A 21462-nucleotide genomic window follows, 5' to 3' on the forward strand; every position below is an offset into this window, starting at 1 on the left:
ACTCTTTGGCCGCTCCACTTCCACTTCTTTGAAGTGTCTCCCAGTCCCAGGCTGTGTCCCAATTAAGAGACTGCACGCTTGAAGTACGCATTTTAAGTGCGGTTACGTCACCGCCACGCGACGACGGCTGTCCCAATTCGAAGTGTGCTTCAAATGCATACTCCAAATGCACCTGAACAGCGCGACGAAGCGTATACTGTCCCATTTCACAAGCCTCTCACTTCCGCACTTCTCGTACTTATAGTACGCACCGTACGTAGTACGCGTAGTGCGCGTAGTGCGCGTACTTCAAGTGTGCAGTCTCTTAATTGGGACACAGCCCCAGTGCACTTGTTAGCATGTTTTGGTTCGAGCAACTGGTCCGTCCCGTTATTGTCTCCACAGAAACATTTCCGTTGTGTTGTGTGTGCTTTTGCAGCGTTTTTCTTTTTACAAGTGTTTTTCTTTTTGCAGCGTTTTTCTTTGTGCAGTGTTTTTCTTTTTGCAAGTGCTTTTCTTTTTGCAGCATTTTTCTTTTTGCGGCATTTTTCTTTTTGCAGCGTTTTTCTTTTTACAAGTGTTTTTCTTTTTGCAGCGTTTTTCTTTGTGCAGTGTTTTTCTTTTTGCAAGTGCTTTTCTTTTTGCAGCATTTTTCTTTTTGCGGCATTTTTCTTTGTGCAGTGTTTTTCTTTTTGCAAGTGCTTTTCTTTTTGCAGCATTTTTCTTTTTGCAGCATTTTTCTTTTTGCAGCGTTTTTCTTTTTGCAGCGTTTTTCTTTTTGCAGCGTTTTTCTTTTTGCAGCATTTTTCTTTTTACAAGTGTTTTCCTTTTTGCAGCATTTTTCTTTTTGCAGCGTTTTTCTTTTTGCAGCATTTTTCTTTTTACAAGTGTTTTCCTTTTTGCAGCATTTTTCTTTTTGCAAACGTTTTTCTTTTTGCAGCATTTTTCCTTTTGCAAGTGTTTTCTTAAGTTGCAGTCCGTTTGGCCTCTCAGGGCCACCATAGAAAGCCTTTTTTCCCCCTTATAAATGAAGTGACTGCATTTTGTAATTACCCAGGTTATATTTATCCAACATTAAAATGTTTTTCATCTGAAACTTTTTTACTGTGACAAATATGCAAAAAATAACAAATGTACCATACTGTATGTGTACATCTGTGAGTGTGATACTATGTGGCGTTGCTTCAGCGTTTCACTTATAACGGGGTGTGTTGAAATCCCTGAACACACCCAACGCTGGAAAGTGAATCATGTCCGTTCAGCACGCCTGCACAAAGTTTTGCTTAGTCACAATCCAGAGTGACGGCTTCTAATTAAGATAACCAAACTCACAGGAATTCTTTGGATTTAAAAAAAAACCTACTAAAGATTTAAAGAGCAAACTTTTCTTATATGATAAATTATGTGTGTTAATGGTTATTTGCAAAACCTTTTCTTGTTGGTAAGAGTAAATATGACTGTGATGTGCTAAAGGAAAATAATAAAACAGACAATACAGAAGAAGAAAATTTCACGTGTGATTTATTTGCGTGCACAAAAAACAGAAGACCGTAGGTTACAATTAGATGATACACTTTGATGCTTGCTGTTTGGTACAACATAACTTTGTACTAACTTTGAAGCTTTAGATAAATGTTAGCCCAGACACAAAGGTGCCAGGGGTTTTCTGAGAGCTTTCATTGATGACCAGAACATAACACCATCAAACAAAATGCAGCATCAAAAAGAAGTTAATGTTTATGTGACTGTGTCGGAAGTGTGTAGATGCACCTAATGGTGAATGTGAAAGCAATGTTTCACAGTATGTAAGGTATTAGTTTGGTAAATGCATAAAAATAACAATGAAAAACACTTTTATGCACTCAGCTTCACAGTTTTTCAATAACCATATGAAAGAGTCACATTCTCTCATTTAGTAAGCAAGTGTTGCAAAGTATTCTTTCCACCAGACTGTGAATATAAATCCCAGATTTTTGTTCTTTAGTTTTTGTAGCGCTAATTATTGTTTTTAACGTATAGACGTGTTCAATGTCCGGCAAAAAAGTTCGGGAAACAAAAGATCAGAAGAAGAAGTTGCTTTCCAAACAGACTCCAGGCTCTCTTAATCACATCCTTCCTCTTAGCTGTGGGAGAAAAATGTGGAAGTTCATGGCACATATTTAACCTCTGCATCCATGCATACTAACTAAAATTAGACCTGAAAAATTATAAAATAAGTGGAACTACAATGTGTTTTACAGTCTATAAAAGTTAAACATTTTCACTGTGTGGTCAGCTCCACGAGGCATGAGCGCAAATTTGATTTTAACCCTGGGATAAATTTTAACTGACATTGAAACCTCTGTTTGTTCCGAAGCAAAAGAAAAACTGGTTTGTCACCTTTAAACTGTTCGTTGCGCTGTAGCTCAGCCCGCTTACATCCTCCACAACGCTGTCATTTGTCTCGGATTGATCGATTCTTGCCTAGGCTCCTCTAAGGTGGGCATTTTTCGCTTCTCATGTGCGGTCACGTGAGAGTCTTTTAATTATTGCTTTTGTGCCATAAAGGAAAGCTTTGTCAGCAGTGTGCGTTTTATTTCCATATGCACCCAGACACAATCTAAAGTTACACCCCCCAAAACAAACAAAAACCCACGCATATCGAGGACTTTGTGGTGGCGGAGACCTGAGGTGAAGTCAAAATCGCGCTCGCTCTGTTGCAGGTTCAGCTGTCCGGTCCTGTCTGAGAAAAAAAAAAAAAACTAAAGAAGATGCGGCGTATGCGCATGCTCATTAACGATGAGCTGACGTCTGACTGGAATCTGATTGGAGATGATTTCAGAAAGAAGCTTTAACACAGCGACCTCCGGTTTCCTCTAATAACGAATTGACATAAAAACAAAGCTCGCGAGTTCAGGCTGACACACTTCAAATACAGGTTGCAATAATTCTAATTCCGGTAATGAATAAGTTAAACAACAGTATCACCACTGGGTTATTACAAGCTCGGTGTAATTATTTGCTATTGAAAACTGAACAACAAGACGGTCGTTTAATTTCAAACTGCACGCGAAAGATTTTAAGTTTCACTTTCGGTTAAATGTTTCGAGCTGAGTATCAAAAAGAGGCGCTTTATTAGAGTTCAAAGCCTCGCTGACGAAACACAAGAAACAAACAAACCAGTTCAATCTGTGAACTGGAAAATAATATTTAGATAATTTTATAGAAAAGGTGACAGCAGCATTATGTTTCCTTTACATTCAGAAACGCTGTTTTCTGGCACACAATGGACGGGCCTCAGAAAGCTCAGAGTCTATTGACAGATTTTAACGATTTGACTATTAACATGTAAACATTATCCTTAAATTCATTGTGTAGCCTGTAAAGGTGCATACTGGTTTAATAAGTATAAAATTGCTCCTTGCACTACTCTCTGTAGTGTAAATCTTATGGCTTTACTTCCTAACTTCTGCTTAGTAAACATGTGAAAGCACAACTGTACTTAGGTGACTGTAAATGTCACCTAAATATTAAAGAAAAACAGAATACAAATTTGATTTCATTTGTTAATGTAATAGCAAAGTAAGATGACTCAAATGCAACAGATTTAAACACACAGCACATGTTGTGGCCACAGACAGTAATCTGCTCATTTAGTTTCACAAAGGTTCTAGAAACAAATGAAAGATTATAGTGCTTCAGCATAAATGCAATCCATTATTATTATTATTATTATTATTATTATTATTATTATTATTAAATCTATATGTAAGCTGATAGAAACAATAGTTTCACTCTATCCACGACCACTTATCCCTGTGTTATTTATTATTAAATTTAACTGAATTTTATTTTTTATTTTTCAATATGTATCTTTTAGTGTTGAGAAGATGAAAAAAAAATTAAGACCATTATGTGTGTTATTGACGTGACATAATTTTTACATCTCACTGTTATGCTCCAGCAGCTGGAATTTGTCCACTAATGTCATTTTAGGTCATTCATAATTAAACCAATAAGGTCAGAATTACAAAAACTAACAGAACAAGAAAAAACAAACTCACGCCTGAAGCCTTAAAACTCACAAAACTACAAAATATTCAGAGCACAAACCACTGTACTGACATGTAAAATAATTAGCCTACATCTTTTACATGGCTCTTTATTGCTAAACACACACACACACACACACACTAAAACTTTTGTTTTGTTCCTTTATTTTGTGTTTTTGACTTAACTGGGCTCAGGAAAAATCCCTCCCATATTATTTTGGGAGCAGAAACTCTTCTCGTGTAAGGTGCAGTTTGATCCACTCACTGATGGTTTTGGATGAACGTGGCTGTGTCCGTGTGGCCATTGCCGCGCGCGAGCTGCTCGGCGGTGAGTCCGTCATTGTTGCGTACGCCGCGATTCTCGGTGTATCCAATGAGCAGCCTGACAACCTCCAGGTGACCCTTACTGGCGGCCAGGTGCAGCGGAAGGTTACCTTCATATGGAGTTATAGGTCAATCAAAACCAGGTGCGAGAAGAAAACAAAACAGAAGTAAATCAAATCATTTAATTCCGTACCTCTTTCATCTGCGATGTTAACGTCGGCCCCATAGTTTAGCAGCACGCGCACAGAATCCACGAATCCTTCACGAGCGGCATCGTGGGTCACGGTGAGACCGCAGGAGGGATCTGGCACATTCGGATTTGCCCCCGCTTGCAGCAGAGTCTCAATGACCCGGGAGTCCCCCAACTTCACTACCTGCACACACACAGCATGGAGGGAGAGAGAGGATGGATGCGGGAGATAATTTAGGAGAAGAAGAAGCTTTAAGGAGCTGCCCAGGGTGTGCCTGGCGATTATCATTTTTATATTTAAATATTAAATTCATCCCATGACACCAAATCCCAATTTAATGCATTTAATGCTCAATAAATGTATTGCTATTAATTCATTGGCCCCGCATTGGCCCCGCCTCTCCTCCTGACGTTTCTTGTCGTCACAGGGAAAATCTGCGCCTGCCATTGGACAGCAGCATCAGCGGACCTGTTTCTATTGGTGGCAGACAGGTAAGGACTGCGTCATACAGATAGGTGAAAAACATCTTCACCAGTTCGTCTGGACTCGTGCATGTCAGCATGTATGAATTTCAAAGTTACTATGCATAATTATGAACTCGCGAGCACACGATATGTTGGATGAGCGGTCAACGAGGAGGAGCTTCCTCTCTGAGTGGACCGTTCAGCTGCAGGCCTGCACCCAATACGATCGTTCATATTAAACCTCGTGTGACACGCAGACAGTGCACGAGCAAAAACAACAACAAAAAAGCACGTTTAAAATCAGATCCAAGCAGGGCACGGGCTGCTAATCTGGCAAACCGGGCATTTTTCACGTTGGGCTGACGGACTTTTGGTTCGCTGCGCACAGGCCTAACAAGCACTGACAGCAGCCCATTGGTTCATTTTCATGAGACTGGAGTTCCCACTTAAATGTCTTCGCTACCTCCGCTAAAAACAGGCCTTCTGGTCAAACTGCTGCACGTGATTATTTGCCTTTCTGAACAGGTTTGCTCTTAAAGGTAACTCCATCCTGGAAGAATTAATTTTAATCAAGCAAGCAAGCAATTAAACTAGATATGTATGGATTTCAAAATCTTGTTTGGTTTTCAAATGTAATTTTTTCAGTGATATCATCTTTAATAGCAGGAAATTAATTAAGCATCGAATTGTTTTTTTCTTCATTTTTTCAATATTTTTCTAGTAACTTATATTTGACACGAGCATAAAAAATGGAAAATTCTGTTTTTGTAGTGTCAAGAGATTTATTCTAAAGACACTTCTTCAGCTTAGAGTCAGAGAGTAGAAACACACACGCTGCAGTTTTTACTTGCAGGGCAGAGCGCTCACACCAAAGTGGGGGCCCTGTGATGTGCATGCTCTGTTCTTGCATTTGTCTTTATTTATACACAAGAAAAGTAATACAATAATGAATACATTTGTTCAGTGGAATGTTGATACGCGAGCATGTGCGTATGTGATTGTGTGTGTGTTAGAATGTGGGAAGCAGCCCTTTTTCCTTTTTCCTTGTTTGCTGTAGACATGGGCGGGTCCTTTGTCTGTGTGACTCATGCTTCACGACTCTGCTTTCTTTTCTGTGCCCTACTTTATGATGAAATGCAGCTGCTACTTAAAAAGTTATCACTAAAACAAACAAAAACAAAACTCAGACTAAGACTTTTTTTCCCCAAACATGGTGTTGGATAGATACATAAAGGATCTGTTCAGACCTCTGCCCACAACCATAAACCAGTAAATACTTATTCTTTATTTTCCGCTTCTTGTAAAATTAAGAGACTTGAACAATTTATATATTTTGTCCTAAAGCAAAAAATGTACATCTGAATAAATCCAGGTTCTTTTTAACAGCTAACACCCTCACTCACCATTTCCTTAACACCACCATTTTGCTGCTCCTCAGCTCCATTGACAATTTCAGACTTTAATGTTGTCTCGGATTTGCTGATTTCTCTTAATTACAATAATATGAACACAAGTTTATTCTTTACTTCATGTGATAAAAAAAAAAAAACTACAGCTCTTTCTGAGTCAAGTACAAAATCTGCATTTGAAAAAGAAATTGTGAAACTAAGGAAGTGATAACAGAACATCTTATTACTCCATAAAACACACTCATGCACATACATATGTATTTATATTAATCTATAAATGTATTCAAATCTGATAGTAAATCATGAATTTCAGCTTTTTAGACTTTTGGTAAACTGTTTATCTTTTTCACTACACTTAAATCTATTTTGGAGAGTCCAAACTTATAACTGCCACATACAGATTTCTGCACTTCAAAAAATATTTACATCGATCTGAGACGATTGTATTCAGTATAATGATGACATTATCGAAGCTGGTGGATATTTGAAGAGCACATGTGAGGAGGCCTCAGCCTCTAACACAAAGCACTAAAACAAGGAAGTAAATCAAGCTGCTAGCAAGCAAAACAGACTGAAATCGTCCAAATATGTTTAAGATCACTTTGGAAAAAAGCCAGTTCAAACGGTTTTTATTACTTACCTGTATTGCAGTCCTATTAAACACATTTTTAATATTTACATCAGCTCCATTTTGCAGTAAAGTTGTGATTTCTAATAGATTTCCAGTTGCACAGGCATTGCAGAGTTGGTCAGAGAGACTCATATCAGGTGTCCCTTTAAAACGCAATACAAAGCAAACTTATCACCTAAAATTTTTCTGTAGGCTGTGTTGAAGACTGAAATAATCCGGGAGGGTGGACTGGCCAAATACAGAAATCTGAAACATGTCCCTCCCACCCTTACATCATCCTTGACTGTGCAGCTCAAGCTGTTACTGAACAAGAATTAGACAAAATTAGTCACTTCAAATTCAAATATTAGAAGTGACTAATTATATCTCGATTTTGTTTTGAGCTGTATTCAGCTCAGTGGCTTCCCCGTGGGTTCAGTGTTTATTTTGACACACGGCAGAGCTGGAGATTTATTGCACATCTGGTTTTTGACAAGTTACCCCTAAACTAATTATTCTGAAATTTAAAAATATATCATTAGGTGCAGTCCTTATGTATAAAACTAAAAATATCTTATACCCCCTTACATTGTTTTATTTTTGTCTGTTTGTTTGTTTGCTTTTTTTTTTTTTTTTTAGAACTGGGAAAGCAAAATTAAGAAAATATATGACTGGAGATAGGACTAATTCATTAGTTTTATTATGACGAAACTGGATGAAACAAGCGATATCTTGCGCAAGGATATTTGGCATATACCAAATATCCTTGCGGAAGATATCAACTCCAAGTTGTATCGATCAGAATACAAAACACCATGTGTGTGCATGGTAGTTAGAAAGCACTTAAAAAGCATAGAAGATAGTGCTTGTGTGAATGTGTGAATGTGGCGTGTTGTATAGAGCGCTTCGAGTACTCCGGTAGAGTACAATCAACACTGATTACATGTTTACAGCTTCTATTTGAGCATGTTATGCTTGTCCAGCAGCAAAATAAATGATGCCTCTCCCACCCTTCCCGAGATACTGATATACTCCATGTAGGTCATAATTAGAATATTCAAAGAAAATAATATTACAGATTTTGCCTATTTTTCCTGCTCCCCTGCTGATTTTCCTGCGTGACATTTTATTGATGTGATGTTTGGGCCTGTTTATGGAAAAAGCTGCATGGAGCCTTTTCACAATATCTATATGTCAGGGATACAGTAAGCCACCTGCACCCTGAAAAAACGGAACCAAAGCCAGAACTGTGACAATGATGTCTGAATAACAAAAAGCAAGCAAAAACACAAAATAATTAAATAGATAAATATAAAAACTTACGTCAAATGAGATTAAAACCGTAGCACACCTTCCTCCTGCTGTTCAGTGCGTGGCATCACATTTTCCAAACGACTCGAGCTGAAAATCCCCCCGAAAAACAGCCAAAAAAAAAAAAAAGAAAGAAAGAAAGAAAGAAAAAATAAAATGTCGCCTCCACGCGTGATTTCAAGCATGTGATGCATTTACTGGCAGTTCCCGCTCGTTTTCAAAAGTAATTCGAGTTTGTATTTCCGTTTTTAACCTGTTACAGGATGAAAGAGGGAGCCAGACACGGGGATGACTTTCGTTAGAAACGTCGCGCAGTCACCGTGAGGCGAGCCTCCTCTCAGTTTAAAAAAGCCTCTCGGATGAATCCACAGCTCGTGAAGATCAGAGGTTCTTTCCAAAGAGGAGGAGACGGCCTGATTGGACGGTTCCTCGTCGGCTCATAGGCGGGACGGTTAACGGAACTTCATAACACGGTAATAATGGTGGTGCCTTCATTCATTGTCCATGTGAATGTTTTGAAACGTCGACGCGCTGGCGCAGACGATGCGCGCCTTTTATTATGACATTACAGATGCGGAGCAAGAGCTCTATTTCTTTTTTGTCACGTCACGGCCTGTGTGCTTTTAGTTTCTTTGTCTTTGCCGCCCTCTCCTGTAACAAGCTGTGCATCTACGGTCACCTCATTTGGTGGGACAGTTATTGCGGATCAGCAGCTTTTGAAATACTCAGACCAGCCCGTCTGGCGAGTGTTGCCAACTTAGCGACTTTGTCGCTATATTTAGCGAGTTTTCAGAGCCCCTTAGCGACTTTTTTTCTAAAAAGCGACTAGCGACAAATCTGGCGACTTTTTCTGGTGTTACTGGAGACTTATTTATGACGACTTTTTGACGTCAACAAGCAGCGGTGCTGCCGTGGGCACCTCGCCCGTTCCAAAGCGCTCACGGGCGGAGGATGGTCCTCCCCCAGCTCAACACGCTATCAGGGCAGGAGATGTTCACACCCGTGCGTCCAAACTGCAAATGAATCGCTTATGAGCAAAGTCGCTGCTCCGCACTGACTGTAACACAGTCTGTTCTTCTTTTACTGTTATGCTGTTTTGTGGATCACAAGGTTTAAAACTACTTATAAACACACATAGCCTACACACAAATTAACTCCACCAGAGTGCCAATCTCGGGTCACTTTTGCCGGTCCAGGCCCGGATAAAGGAGCAGGGTTGGAATTGTGACATTATTAAAAAATAATAATTGTAATAAATTAAAGAAATTTAATAATAATTTGTAGTTCTAAATAAATTCTAAATTCGTTTAAGACGTTTTTTACTCACCTTATGTCTCTTCCACGATGTTATTCCTCTCTCCAACAACGCAGGTTACAATTACATTAGCATGACCAATTATGCAAATTAGGCGATGACGTCATTTAGCGACTTCTAGCGACTTTTAGCACAGCCAATAGCGATTTTCCTTACTGAGGAGTTGGCAACACTGCGTCTAGCACCAACAATCACAACGCATTCAAAGTGACTTCATTCATTCAGGTCATCGTAGTCTAAGGAGCTTGCAAAGAAAAGCGTCTGGACTTCTTTAAGTTGCTTGAAGACGTTTCACCTCTCATCCGAGAAGCTTCTTCAGTTCTAAGGTCAAATGGTGGGGAGTCCCAGATTTAAACCTAGTGGGAGTGTCCCCCCACAGGTACTGGTACTTCCCCACATCACATCAACATCACCATCTCTCTGGCCTGTTCACATCTGGGATTTCTCCCATACCGCTCCACAAAATCCAACACATCTGTGCTGTACTCCTGCTCCTGCTTATCTCTGATGTATTTGTGCATCACCAAATGGCCGAATCGCACTTAAGAAATCAAAAAAGCCTAGCAGCTGTTACTGTCTAGATGGAAGTATAACCTCTCTGCAGCATGTAGATGAATGCATCAGCCACTCCCAGATTTGGTTTGTCATACAAACTGACTATTGTGGCGAGATGTGCTGTGTCAGTTGTTTTAAGTGTTTTAGGGCTGAAAGGAGTGTAGTTCATTTGTCCGGAAGTTCTGACTATGCAAATCTGACGGGAAACTGTAGCCAGGCACACCCACACTAACTGGAAGTTACAGTTAAGACAAAAAGTCTTGTTCATAACTGCTCAGGCTATGTTTAGTCCCAGTGACTGCCAGCTGTTTGCAAACAAGGAATGTGAGACATTTGAAAACTTACACAGACTTTAGTCAGATTCAAAGACAGAGCCTTCTCTTTTGGCTCTCAGCGAAGGCGGTCGCACTTTTCTCCTCTCCTGCCCTTATCTTCCCTGCTTAGCTTCTTATGTCCTCCCTATTGTCCACTTAAAATATGTTTACATAACTATTTTTGCATTTGTTGCAATTTCAGCTGTCCTCTTGGCCAGATTTAAAGTCAACAATAACTTTTTTTAACTGCATAAATAAAGGATACATAAAGTCACTGCCAAAAACTGATTGCGGCTTCTACCTTGTTACAGGAATGTTGTTTGTTGCTGGATATTCTGTGGTCTTAGTTTTACTTGACTTGTCTGCTGCTTTTGACACGGTTAATCACAACATTCTTCTATCAAGATTGGAACATGTTGTTGGTCTCAAAGGTACGGTTTTATCTTGGTTTAAATCCTATCTCTCAGAGAGGTCGTTCTCTGTTGCTATGGGGCAACACTCCTCGGCTTCTGCCCCTATTTATTGTGGTGTGCCTCAAGGGTCCGTGCTCGGTCCTGCTCTTTTCTCTTTGTACATGTTGCCGTTGGGATAAATTTTTAGAAAACATAACATCTCCTTTCACTGTTATGCCGATGATATCCAGATTTATTTACCTTTGAAATCCGATGTGACTGCTTCTTTGCAACCTCTGTTCAACTGTTTGCATGAAGTAAAAATTTGGTTATCACATAATTTTCTTACATTGAACGAGAATAAGACCGAAATCATAGTCTTTGGTAGTCACACTCCGCTAGACCAGTTAGCTGACGCCCTAGGCCCTCTCGCTAGCCATCTTTTGTCCACTGTAAGAAACCTCGGAGTGTTCCTGGATGGCTCTTTTAAACTCGAGAAACAGGTGTCCACTGTGGTAAAAAACAGCTTTTACCAGTTGCGTCAGATTTCCAAAGCAAAGCCGTTCCTTCCTTTAAAAGATCTTGAAAAGCTTATCCACGCATTTATTACATCCAGATTGGACTACTGTAACTCCCTCTACTCGGGCCTCCAACACTCCTCTCTTTGCCGGCTCCAGTTAATTCAAAATGCAGCTGCGCGTCTTTTAACAGGTACGAGAATTCATGAACACATAACTCCAATTTTAGCCAAATTACATTGGCTCCCTGTTAAATATCGTATAGATTTTAAAATTCTTTTGTTCACTTTTAATATTTTGAATAATTTAGCGCCCAGTTATCTTTCTGATTTACTCCATTCATACAATCCCAACAGGGCACTTAGATCATCCAACCATAGGCTCCTAGCACAACCTAGGACTCGAATGAAGTCGAGAGGCGACCGGGCCTTTGCATCCGTGGCACCCAGACTCTGGAATAACCTCCCCGTTCATATTCGCACTGCCGAGTCTATCCAGTCTTTTAAATTACGTCTTAAAACTTATTTTTTTACTTTGGCTTTTGATTCTGTCTAGTTGGCTGTTTTAGCTTGTTGCGTTGTTACCTATTGTTTGTTGTCCTCTTCTATTGTTTGTTTTGACTGTCTCATGTTTTTATTGACTGTGAAGCACTATGGTCAACACTGTTGTTTTTAATATGTGCTATATAAATAAATTTTGATTTGATTTGATTTGAAAATGACATGATATCATTCATGAGGGATACATTTGACATATGTTTCACATATTATAGACCAGCAAGTTATTTATAGCAGTTTAAATACAAGCAATCAGTTTTTGGCAAATACCGGCAAGGCCACTTTATCCTGCGCTTTTATTTTTAAGAGTACCTTAGCACTTCCTCTTTTATTGTGTCAGACTTCCTGTTCTGTTCTCAGTGAAACGACACAAACACGTTGCTTCAGAGTGAGTGAACAACCTTTATTTTTGGAAATATTCATGTAAAACCATGAACTTTATTTACCTGTCACATGCTATAACTTGGGAACGTTTATACAATGTGGTTGAATTGCTTTTTGTTTTGTACATGCATGTCATTGGTTTGTGGTGTGGAAAGACTGGCAAAGAGATGAGGAGGCTGCTAGCAGGTTCAGCATGATTGGAAGCAGAAGTTTGTGTAATGATTGCAAACGATTGTTTATTTTATTTAAGACACAGGTTGTCTTTATTTTCATTTGTTAAATGCTGTGACATAAATTGCCTAAAATAACATTTGGATGTTGGGTTGCTTAATAGTCATCCAGGAAATAACATTAACATAGAAACTACTGAGCTACAGGGTATTGCTTCTGCTATGGTTTTCTAGTCTGCTTTTTAATGGAGGAATGATATAAAAGAGTCAACTGTTAGAAAGCCTTCAGACAAGAATCGAGTTGAACACAGTTTCTGAATACAAGAAGTTTTTTAAGAGGCTCTGTGCCATTCCCTTTCAACGGTTAGTTGTTACTCAATGATGCAATCAGCTAATCTAAACCCTCCAACGGGAGGCATGCTGTGCATACTCATGCACACAAGGGTAAATGTGTGCATGTTCACATATACACGCATGCTTGTGAACATGCACACACGCATGCATGTGCATAAGTGAACGTTGATGCACATATTCTATTGTCAGCTCTTGGGCCATGACAATATTGCCAGTCCTTCGTGAGGGCACGCATTGTCGTGAGTGGCAAATTAATATCTTTCTGCATCATCCATATCTCACATCAACTTCAACTGTTGCTTCACAGGGTGCCTCTTATTGAAAACCCTAACAATCAGATGACCTTCTATGAGCAAGTACTTGGTGACAACGGGAAGGAAAAAATATCTTTTAAAAGGAAGAAACCTCCCGCATAACCAGGCTCAAGCAGGGGTAGTCATCTGCTACGAGGGGTGGGGGGCGAGGGGTGGAAGATATTGTGCTGCCTTGAAACTACGCTTGGATCTCGTGATGGCATGTACGGATGTGTCATCCTAGAGATGTTTGACTACCTGTGCAATGCCGATGGGCGTAAAGTAACGTCTCACTCCAGCCAGAGCGACGAGGACACTAACCAAAAGCAGAACTAGTAAAAAGAAAAAAAACTATCAGGAGGGATAAGTACATTAAAAAAGCAACCTAAATACACCCAGTGATTCTGATTCAGTAGCTTGTAGAACCACCTTTAGCAGCTTTACCTTGAAAGGATGAGTTTGTTTAAATTTATCAGTCTGTCACATTGTTGGGCAATAAATTTTGCCACTCTTCTGTATAACTGTACTTCTACATGAGCCAACACATGCAGCACAAACAAAAGTGACAGCAAAGACTTGTGGTCTGTCACATTGTGTGTTTACTCATATAGCAATATTTAAATAGGCATTTTATTACATTCTATGTGAGCAGTAGGGTCCCCACATTCAGGTGTTTTTGCATTGTTTTCACTTTTTATACCAAAACATATCACATAACTGCCTGTATTCTTGATGTTGGTATGTAAAATAATTAGTGTCCTGTAAAAAGATAAATACATAAACGCAAAGTTTGACGAGTTTGTATTCTGTCTTAACACAGCAAATAAAAAACGCTCAATAGAAATATGTTCTTTTTATTGGGTAAATGTTAGAGGTGGGAATCACCATACATCCCACGATACGATATTATCACAATACTTAACGCACGATACGATATTATTGCAATTTTTTAAAAATATTTTGCGATATTCAGATTCTGTACATAATGGTAAACTTTGATATTAGATAAAATGAATATTGATAAAGTCTCACACTCAGTCTTTCTCTCATTTCAGTTAGTTATATTGGTGACAAACTGAACGGTTTGTATTACAGTCTAGTCCAACTTAACTTTCAATTCAATTCAATTCAATTTTATTTATATAGCGCCAAATCACAACATAAGTCGCCTCAAGGCGCTTCATAGATACAGAGAAAAACCCAACAATCATATGACCCCCTATGAGCAAGCACTTTGGCAACAGTGGGAAGGAAAAACTCCCTTTTAACAGGAAGAAACCTCCAGCAGAACCAGGCTCAGGGAGGGGCGGGGCCATCTGCTGCGACCGGTTGGGGTGAGAGAAGGAAGACAGGATAAAGACATGCTGTGGAAGAGAGACAGAGGTTAATAACAGATATGATTCAATGCAGAGAGGTCTGTTAATACATAGTGAGTGAGAAAGGTGACTGGAAAGGAAAAACTCAATGCATCATGGGAATCCCCCGGCAGCCTACGTCTATTGCAGCATAACTAAGGGAGGATTCAGGGTCACCTGGTCCAGCCCTAACTATATGCTTTAGCAAAAAGGAAAGTTTGAAGCCTAATCTTGAAAGTAGAGATAGTGTCTGTCTCCCGAATCCAAACTGGAAGCTGGTTCCACAGAAGAGGGGCCTGAAAACTGAAGGCTCTGCCTCCCATTCTACTTTTAAATACTCTAGGAACAACAAGTAGGCCTGCAGAGCGAGAGCGAAGTGCTCTAATAGGGTGATATGGTACTACAAGGTCATTAAGATAAGATGGGGCCTGATTATTTAAGACCTTGTATGTGAGGAGCAGGATTTTGAATTCAATTCTGGATTTAACAGGAAGCCAATGAAGGGAAGCCAAAACAGGAGAAATCTGCTCTCTCTTTCTAGTCCCTGTCAGGACTCTTGCTGCAGCATTTTGGATTAACTGAAGACTTTTCAGTGAGTTTTTTGGACATCCTGATAATAATGAATTACAGTCGTCCAGCCTGGAAGTAATAAATGCATGAACTAGTTTTTCAGCGTCACTCTGAGACAGGATATTTCTAACTTTAGAGATGTTGCACAAATGGAAGAAAGCAGTCTTACATATTTGTTTAATATGTGCGTTGAAGCACATGTCCTGGTCAAAAATGACTCTAAGGTTCCTCACAGCGTTACTGGAGGCCAAGGTAATGCCATCCAGAGTAAGAATCTGGTTAGATACCATATTTCTAGGCTTTTCAGGGCTGAGTACAATAACCTCAGTTTTATCTGAATTAAGAAACAGAAAGTTAGCGGCCATCCAGGTCTTTATGTTTTTAAGACATTCCTGCAGTTTAACTCATTGGTGTGTGTTATCTGGCTTCATGGACAGATAGAGCTGGGTGTCATCTGCATAGCAGTGAAAATGTATGCTATGTCTTCTAATGATGCTGCCTAAGGGAAGCATGTATAATGTAAACAGAATTGGTCCTAGCACTGAACCCTGTGGAACTCCATAATTAACCTCAGTGTGTGAAGAGGACTCTCCATTTACATGCACAAACTGGAGTCTATTAGATAGATATGATACAAACCACTGCAGCACAGTACCTGTAATACCTACAGCATGTTCTAATCGCTCTAATAGGATATTATGGTCGACAGTATCGAACGCTGCACTGAGGTCTAGCAGGACAAGCACAGAGATGAGTCCACTGTCAGAGGCCATAAGAAGATCATTTGTAACCTTCACTAAAGCTGTTTCTGTGCTGTGATGAGCTCTGAAACCTGACTGAAACTCTTCAAATAAACCATTCCTCTGCAGATGATCTGTTAGCTGTTTGACAACTACTCTTTCAAGGATGTTTGATATGAAAGGAAGGTTGGAGATTGGCCTATAATTAGCTAAGACTGCTGGGTCTAGAGATGGCTTTTTGAGTAAAGGTTTAACTACAGCCAGCTTGAAGGCCTGTGGTACATAGCTGATTATTAGAGATAGGTTGATCATATTTAAGATCGAAGAATTAATTAATGGCAGGACTTCTTTGAGCAGTTTTGTAGGAATGGGGTCTAAAAGACACGTTGATGGTTTGGAGGAAGTAATTATCGAAGTTAACTCAGAAAGATCAATTGGAGAAAAAGAGTCTAACTTAACATCAATGGTACTAAGAGTAGCTGTAGATAATATTACATCTGTGGGATCATTATTGGTAATTTTTTCTCTAATGATAAAAATTTTATTTGTGAAGAAGTTCATGAAGTCATTACTAGTTAACGTTAAAGGGATGGTTGGCTCAACAGAGCTCTGACTTTTTGTCAGCCTGGCTACAGTGCTGAAGACAAACCTGGGGTTGTTCTTATTTTCTTCAATCAGTGATGAATAGTAAGATGTTCTGGCTTTGCGGAGGGCTTTCTTATAAAGCAGCAAACTATTTCTCCAGGCTAAATGATGATCCTCTAGATTTGTGACACGCCATTTCCTCTCCAGATTACGAGTCATCTGCTTTAGGCTACGTGTTTGAGAATTATACCACGGAGTCAGGTACTTCTGATTAGAGACCTTAGTTTTCACTGGAGCTACAGTATCCAGAGTCGTACGTAGTGAGGAGGTGAAATTATTAACAAGATGATCGACCTCTGTTGGGGTAGCGTTCAGATAGCTGCTCTGCTCTATGTTGGTACAGGGCATTGGAGATGATAACAGTGGGTGGATTATATTCTTAAACTTAGTTACAGCGCTTTCAGAAAGACATCTACTGTGATAAAGTCTACTCTCCACCGCTGTGTAATCAATTATTGTAAAAGTAAATGTTATCAGGAAATGATCAGACAGGAGAGGGTTTTCAGGAAACACTGTTAAATGTTCAGGTTCGATGCCATATGTTAAAACAAGATCTAGAGTGTGATTAAAGTGGTGGGTGGGTTCTTTTACATTTTGAGAGAAACCAATTGAGTCTAATAACAGATTAAATGCCATGTTGAGGCTGTCATTTTTAGCATCTACATGGATGTTAAAATCACCCACAATAATTATTTTATCTGAGCTCAGAACTAAATTAGATATAAAGTCTGAGAAATCAGACAGAAACTCTGTGTAAGGCCCAGGTGGACAATAGATGATATCAAGTAAGACTGGTTTCTGAGTTTCACAGCTGGGGTGGACAATGTTAAGCATCAGGCTTTCAAATGAATTAAAAGTCTGTCTTGGTCTTTCATTAATTAATAGGCTGGTGTGAAAAATTGCTGCCACACCTCCCCCTCGGCCTGTGCTTCGAGATTTCTGGTAGTTAGAATGACTCGGGGGTGTTGATTCATTTAAACTAACATAATCATCCTGCTGCAACCAGGTTTCTGTAAGGCAGAGTAAATCAATTTGTTGATCAATTATTAAGTCATGTACTAACTGAATGCAACCATCTGGTACAATTATAGCTATTCTGAACTATGCAATTTATGAAAACTATGCAGCCCATTCAGCAACTGAAGAATTTGAAAGTAAATTAAAACAAAATATAATTTTACATTAAATAAAAAAGTTTTAAACTTAATTAAAATAAAACATGTCTTAAATTACAATAAGTAAACTGTCATGTTTATTGCTGCCAAAAAAAAGTTGAACACATTTGGACAGTGAAGGAATGTCAGGATTCTTGCTCAGAAAAAGGATCAACATGCTCTGAAGTCAGAGCACAAAAACCTTTTTTGTAACAAAATATCGATTTCTGCTGTCCCTGTATTGATACATTATTAGCAAACAAAATATCACGATACGACACAGAATCGATTTCCCCCCCCCACCCCTAGTAAATGTAGAGTAGGAGGAACTCATGTACCACAACAGACTGCTGGGATTGTATAAAAATGTGAGTCAGGAAGCGCAGGAGGAAGAAGCACACCACAGAGTTACTCAGCAGAGTTTATAGAAACTTGTGTTAGAGTGTGGATATACTTTCGTATTTGCTCGCCTGCTTTCACAGCCATATGAACTTAAGTGGCATCCTATTCTTTTTCCATAGGGTTAAATATGATATCGACTCACCCTTTGCAGCCATAAAAGCTTCAGCTCTTCTGAGAAGGCTTTAATAAAAGTTTAGGAGTGTGTTTTTGCACCAGTCTTCCAGAAGCACATTTGTGAGGTCAGACACTGACGTTGAATGAGAGGGCGCGGCTCGCAGTCTTTACTCTAATAATTAGAGTAAAGACTGCTGCTATGGCTGCTATGGCTGATAGTAGCCGTTTGCATACTATGCATACTCTCTCCCTCTTCATATGTGTGTGTGTACAACAGTTTTATGTTAATGTGCAATCCTTAATATGTTTTGTCTGTGTGTGTGTGTGGGGGGGGGAGTGTTCGCCCAGGGCGCCAAACAGGCTAGGACCGCCACTGTCTGGAAGGGTGGTGTCTCAGGGGTCTGTGGTTGTTGTGGTTCCCCTGTAGTTTGTGACAGCTTTAATTCCCTGTGCGTGTTGTTGTTGAGGTAGTAGCCTTCAAATTGTTGTGAGTGGGCCCGCTTTGCTGCTCTGATGCAGTTCGTAGTGGGCTCTCTTATACTCTGCCTGATCTCCTGCCTTGATTCGTTTTAAATTTCGATAGAACACTAAGTCACAGTTGGGTAATGATGTGCAAAACTCTGTATTTGTTGTCTGACCACAGCAGCATTTTTCCTGAGTGCAAAAACAAGAAACAACAGTTGTGCCCCTTTGAGGAATATGGCTCATTTGAAGTGCTGCTAACAGTTGCAGGAAGACGTGTCTGTAACAAAGTAAAAAAAAGGAAAAGATTTCTGAACATTGCATGAAACACAAAACATTTCACTCCAAAACTCCTACTTTTTTTTAAGACCTGGCAACCCTTTTTTGACCATGTTCAGACTTTGCGGTCTCGCAACGCTCCCAATTAGCCAGGTCAGAGTTTATTATATTTTATTTTATCTTATGTTTAAGTAAGATGTTTAAGTTTAAGTATATGGACTCTGTTGTGCCTGCGCCTTATGATGGCATTTACTTACCTACTTTATACATATTTCTTTTCTCTTACAGAATTGACTTATCTCTACAACTAAGCTGACCACTCATTATGTTTGTGTTTTGTGTTTTGTTTTTTTGTTTTTTGTTTTTTCTTGGTTTGTGTGTTTTGTTTTTTCTGTGTCTGTGTGGGGGTGTGGGCTTTGAAACTCTCCACATCTCTCTTGTACACTCAGGAACTGTTATCTTGTACTCCAGGGTTTGCTACTCGTATTATTAGATTGGACCCTTTCTTTTTTCTTTTTGTACACCCACTGGTACTCCTATAATTATGAGGTGGGAGTGTATGTTTCATATTGTTTTATGTTCTTCAAAAAGAAAACGGCATATTGTTCAATTTGTCTTTTGTAAAAATGGATGCAGAAACTTTAATAAAAATATCTGAGGAAAAAAAACAAAAAACAAAAAACAAAAAAACTCCTACTTCCAGCATACATCACTCCCTCCATCAATGCAACAACTGATACAAAAGTAATAGCCTATAATTAATTTATCTGCTGTTTCTCTCAGGTAGTTGTTTACATTATATAATTTTTTGTGTTCAGTATACGTCACTACAATGTGATTTCAGAAATATATAAATATAGGGACAACAGGCTCTTCTGCAGCAGGCTCTTGTCATCAATTACCAACGTTTAGGGTGCTCTATAGTATACAATAAGAGTACCCTGCAAGTTAATTCATGACGCGAGAGGAGTACCCGGCGTGTTGATAAGTGAAGCAGAGGGACCCTGACCAAGAGTCCATATTTGAAGAGTTAGGAGTGATAACGTGTTGTAGGGACAGAACATAGACACCTTTGTAAATTGAGAGCTTTGCCTTTTGGCTCAGTTGTTTCTTTATCATAACAGTGATACCTCCACATTACTGTGGAATCCGACCTCCAACTCCTGCTACATCCTACCATCACTTGTAAAGAAGCATCACAAACTAGACACAATTTCATCCATAAAAACCACAAACAGAATTGGTGACAAGGGCCAGCCCAGGCATAGCTTAACCTGCCCTGGGAACAAGCACTGCATTGTGCCAAGAACGCAGACACAGCTCTCGCTTTGGGCATACAAAGCTTTTTTGCATTTTGTTTTTTGGGGTGATATGCAGAACCAGTCTTTCTTCAAACATGATGTGCACAATGACATCAAAAAGTTCCGCTTTGAACATGTACGTAAAGGTCAATTCCACTTCTGGATTATAGCTTAAATGGCACTAACTGGTAGCAATAAAGATTGCCATTAGGATGTTTTGCAACAGTAAGATTTTTTGTGTTTGTTTGTTTTTTCGTTTTACCTTCAAGTGTTTTTCCAGGGCATAATGCCAAAGCAGAGGTGGCCTCCTAAGCCTTATAGCCACGCTGATTGTGAGAGTTTCCATTTGTAATGTATGGCCTGGGGATGTTTTTTGCCATACCATTAAAAAAAAAAATCAAATGCAGATGTGTATGTATAATCAAACAAAATAATTACATCATAGTTGTATTATTAGTGAGGGTTGTGCAGTTTGAACCTCAAGAGGTACAGAGTACTGCTACATAGACAGGGGTCTAGTGCTGTCATTTATTTTTGAAATTAATTTAGTTTCATTCATTTAAAGATTTTTGGATTTCTCTTCCACTCAGATTTAAAAAAAAAATCTCACTACAATCCTTTTTCTGCACAACACACTTTAACTTTCTGGGGAGAAAAACACTAAAATCAAGTACCAGCTGAAATATGAAGTATAAGTCCTCCTACTGATTAGCCAAATGCTACGTCTTTGCACAGTTGTCTAGAGGTTTCAGAGAACTACCTAAAACAGTGTCAGCCTTCATTACCAACTTGTTGAATTTTGCTAATAACTGGCTCTAAAGCTGCTACTGTCACGGTCTGCCAGGGCAAGCCGTGGGGATGTTGGAGAAAGGTCCCAAACGCTGGACAATGAACAGTGCGTTTATTTACAGTGGGGTAATGTACACCACACAATAAATCTCCAATGTGCTCCCTCAACTCCTGTGTTGTGCCTTCTCCTAAGTGCTGGTATTTCGTGCTCTCTGCTCCCGTGCCTACGCACACCCCGTGCGTCCTGCTGTCCTGTGCTCCGCTCTCCTCCCGAGGGGAAAAAAATAACAGACGCAGTCGTTACGGCAACAACTCCAGCAGGCATACACTTAACAGCACTTTAAACACTGCCATGGCATCTAATTCAACAATCCTGCGCCGGAGGAAGCTCCATCGCTCTGTTAAGTAGCTCCCCCGACGAGCTTGATCAGAAGCAGGTGTGTGAGAACCTAGGCGTGACCAGCAGCTGGTCAGCCACGC

General features: G+C 39.5%; 2 protein-coding genes across 4 annotated transcripts in view; one reads left to right on the forward strand and one right to left on the reverse strand.

Annotated features, from left to right (window-relative positions):
- mutyh (mutY DNA glycosylase) overlaps positions 1-21462 on the forward strand; it is a 44726-nt gene that overhangs the window by 14211 nt on the left and 9053 nt on the right. The window contains exon 3 of one of the 2 annotated variants that reach the window (XM_086282410.1): positions 8582-8792. The exons of the other annotated variant lie outside the window; for it this stretch is intronic. The gene's annotated coding sequence lies outside the window, so the exon portion shown is untranslated. The remainder of the gene's footprint in view (positions 1-8581; positions 8793-21462) is intronic. 2 annotated transcript variants of the gene reach the window in all.
- On the reverse strand, positions 1484-7208 carry LOC147300939 (cyclin-dependent kinase 4 inhibitor B-like). Of its 2 annotated transcripts, XM_086282414.1 has the most exons (4): positions 7039-7208; positions 4528-4708; positions 4276-4444; positions 1484-2102 (listed from the first exon to the last, which is right to left on the reverse strand). In XM_086282414.1, exons 1-4 carry the CDS (start codon positions 7159-7161, stop codon positions 2099-2101), a joined length of 477 nt encoding a protein of 158 aa, XP_086138540.1. In that variant the 5' UTR covers positions 7162-7208; the 3' UTR covers positions 1484-2098. The 2 variants fall into 2 exon arrangements, with proteins under 2 accessions (XP_086138540.1, XP_086138541.1); XM_086282415.1 differs by lacking the exon at positions 1484-2102 and having other exon boundaries at positions 4168-4444.

Source organism: Aulonocara sp. 'chitande type north' Nkhata Bay, linkage group LG23 (genome assembly GCF_057382095.1).
Source record: "Aulonocara sp. 'chitande type north' Nkhata Bay isolate Kocher_YH1m ecotype deep benthic linkage group LG23, A_spYH_male_GT1.1, whole genome shotgun sequence".
Taxonomy (NCBI): Eukaryota; Metazoa; Chordata; class Actinopteri; order Cichliformes; family Cichlidae; genus Aulonocara; species Aulonocara sp. 'chitande type north' Nkhata Bay.